We start from the raw sequence: 1,880 nt of genomic DNA, 5'->3' as shown, positions 1-1,880 counted from the left end.
ACCTTGTTCTACATTTTGCTGCATTTGTCACCCTCTTTACACTTTTTCCTCTCATCTACTCAAAGGTTAACTGGATTGTATGTTATTTTTAATATGTCGCTTTGTACAATAAAGAGTTTACTACTACTACAACTGTGTATCGAGTGCAGAACGAACTGCCATCAAACTGTTTTGCAGTTTGATGTTTGTTTGTCTGCAGTGTGGCAGTACATACTTGAACCCGCCTAAAATGAGGGGCTACCGCGAAAATCGAAGTTCGCAAATTGCGGGCATTTTTCTCTGTCACTCTAATTACGCCTTTATTGGAGTAAAAGAGACAGATCCCCGCAATTTGCGAATTTCGGTTTTCGCGGTAGCGCCTATGGTCTAAAGCTAACTATAGTCGCACCAAAAAGTCTGCAGCGGATTTGATAGCCCACGCAGTGTAAGTGTTATTTATACGTCATAATTTCATAGAAGTTTGACGTTTAAAATGACACTTGCACTGCGTGGGCTATCAAAATCGCTGCAGACTTTTTACGATCTAACTATATGTACATAGTATGAGGCGTCAGTCAGAAGAAAAATAGTGTTTAAAGAGCAGCAATCCAACTCTAATAAAATAAAGTTTAATTCTAGAGCCTAGTTTTATTTAAATTTTCTAGGTCAAATACTTAGCAATCGTGAGATTTCTTTCAAACCAAAATGCAGATCTTAAATAATCCTTTACTTAGATGTAAACTAGTTTAACTTCTATTGATAAGATGGCACTGTTTGATGATGGCAATTTTTTCGAGGGTTTAAAATTTTATTTCCATGGAGTAAACAGCAAAATAATTAAAAAAAAACATGGTTAGTAAAACCAATGTACACTTATAATACTTTATTATTATTATTTAAACTATTGAGTCAGTATATAAATATTATATACAGCTTCATAATTGGCGCTATGTACAGAACTGTTAAAACAGTTTATTGACTTAAACATTTAGCCCAAAAGGGAGGCGACAACGCCTGGCGGGACTGCTCCGCCGGGCCCTTGCTCGATGGTTGGCTGGAAGCCGTTTTCGTCGGCGATGTATGACACGACGTACGTCACACCGTCAGGGCCCACCCAGGAGTACTGCCCACGGACTGCGATGGCCTCATTCTCGGTGCCTTGGTTCTTTAGCTCTCCTTGCTCTTCATGCTTGCTTCCATCAGATAACTCGTATCTGCATTAAAAATAAAAATGATTAATGTTCTTTTTAAATGTGGGTACAGTGTTTAGGTTGCGATTACTTACACGAATTGGTATCCGCCCAACCCAGAGTTGTCGGATTCCTGACGGAGAATCTGCACTTCCTGGGGATTCTGCTGAGGAGCCGCCCAGCAAGCAGCGACGAGAGCTAATAACACCACCTGAAATCAATCAGGTAACTTGGTATCGAAATCCAAACACTGACACTTCACTATGCAAATCACTTCACACAACTAACCGATTTCATTTTGGCTTCTGTTTATGATTATGGCGACTGCGTGCCACGAAGATCTGCAAGTTTATGGGATGCTGGTATGTCCTAACGGTTCTCTTATATATTTCTTCTAATGTCGGGTTACAACATAGCGCGATTGCCCTACGGCCCGACGGCGCATCTGTCGCGGTGGGTGAACGGCCATACATACAAGCATTGTTTATCTGTGTAACCATGTGTATGGACATGGCATGACCCGTGAATGTTTTGTTAAGTAACGTTTAATAAGAGTACAAATGTCAATGTTAATAGGAATTTCAAAAGGTTGTAATTTACTCTGCTGCACAGAAATATTTCATTACTAAACGTTTATCGGACTGTATAATTTTATGAGCGATGTGATAGACAACAGAGTACGACATGCGTACGAGTTTCGTTTACAACTTT

General features: G+C 39.8%; 1 protein-coding gene across 1 annotated transcript; it reads right to left on the bottom strand.

Annotated features, from left to right (window-relative positions):
- Nucleotides 1-888: 888 nt before the first annotated feature.
- LOC134793735 (endocuticle structural protein SgAbd-6-like) lies at nt 889-1,570 on the bottom strand. The gene is made up of 3 exons (XM_063765390.1): nt 1,458-1,570; nt 1,265-1,380; nt 889-1,193 (listed from the first exon to the last, which is right to left on the bottom strand). Exons 1-3 carry the CDS (start codon nt 1,464-1,466, stop codon nt 968-970), a joined length of 351 nt encoding a protein of 116 aa, XP_063621460.1. The 5' UTR covers nt 1,467-1,570; the 3' UTR covers nt 889-967.
- Between the last annotated feature and the right edge of the window lie 310 nt (nt 1,571-1,880).

Source organism: Cydia splendana, chromosome 9 (assembly GCF_910591565.1).
Source record: "Cydia splendana chromosome 9, ilCydSple1.2, whole genome shotgun sequence".
Classification (NCBI taxonomy): Eukaryota; Metazoa; Arthropoda; class Insecta; order Lepidoptera; family Tortricidae; genus Cydia; species Cydia splendana.
Note: the sequence above shows the minus strand (reverse complement) of the source record. Positions and strands in the feature narration are given on the sequence as shown.

Bases quoted from the DNA above. Each gene is read 5' to 3' on its own strand.
- LOC134793735 (XM_063765390.1), bottom strand. The intron at 1,194-1,264 runs GTAAGTAATCGC...TTTTTAATGCAG, and splicing joins TTGGGCGGATACCAATTCGT to ATACGAGTTATCTGATGGAA.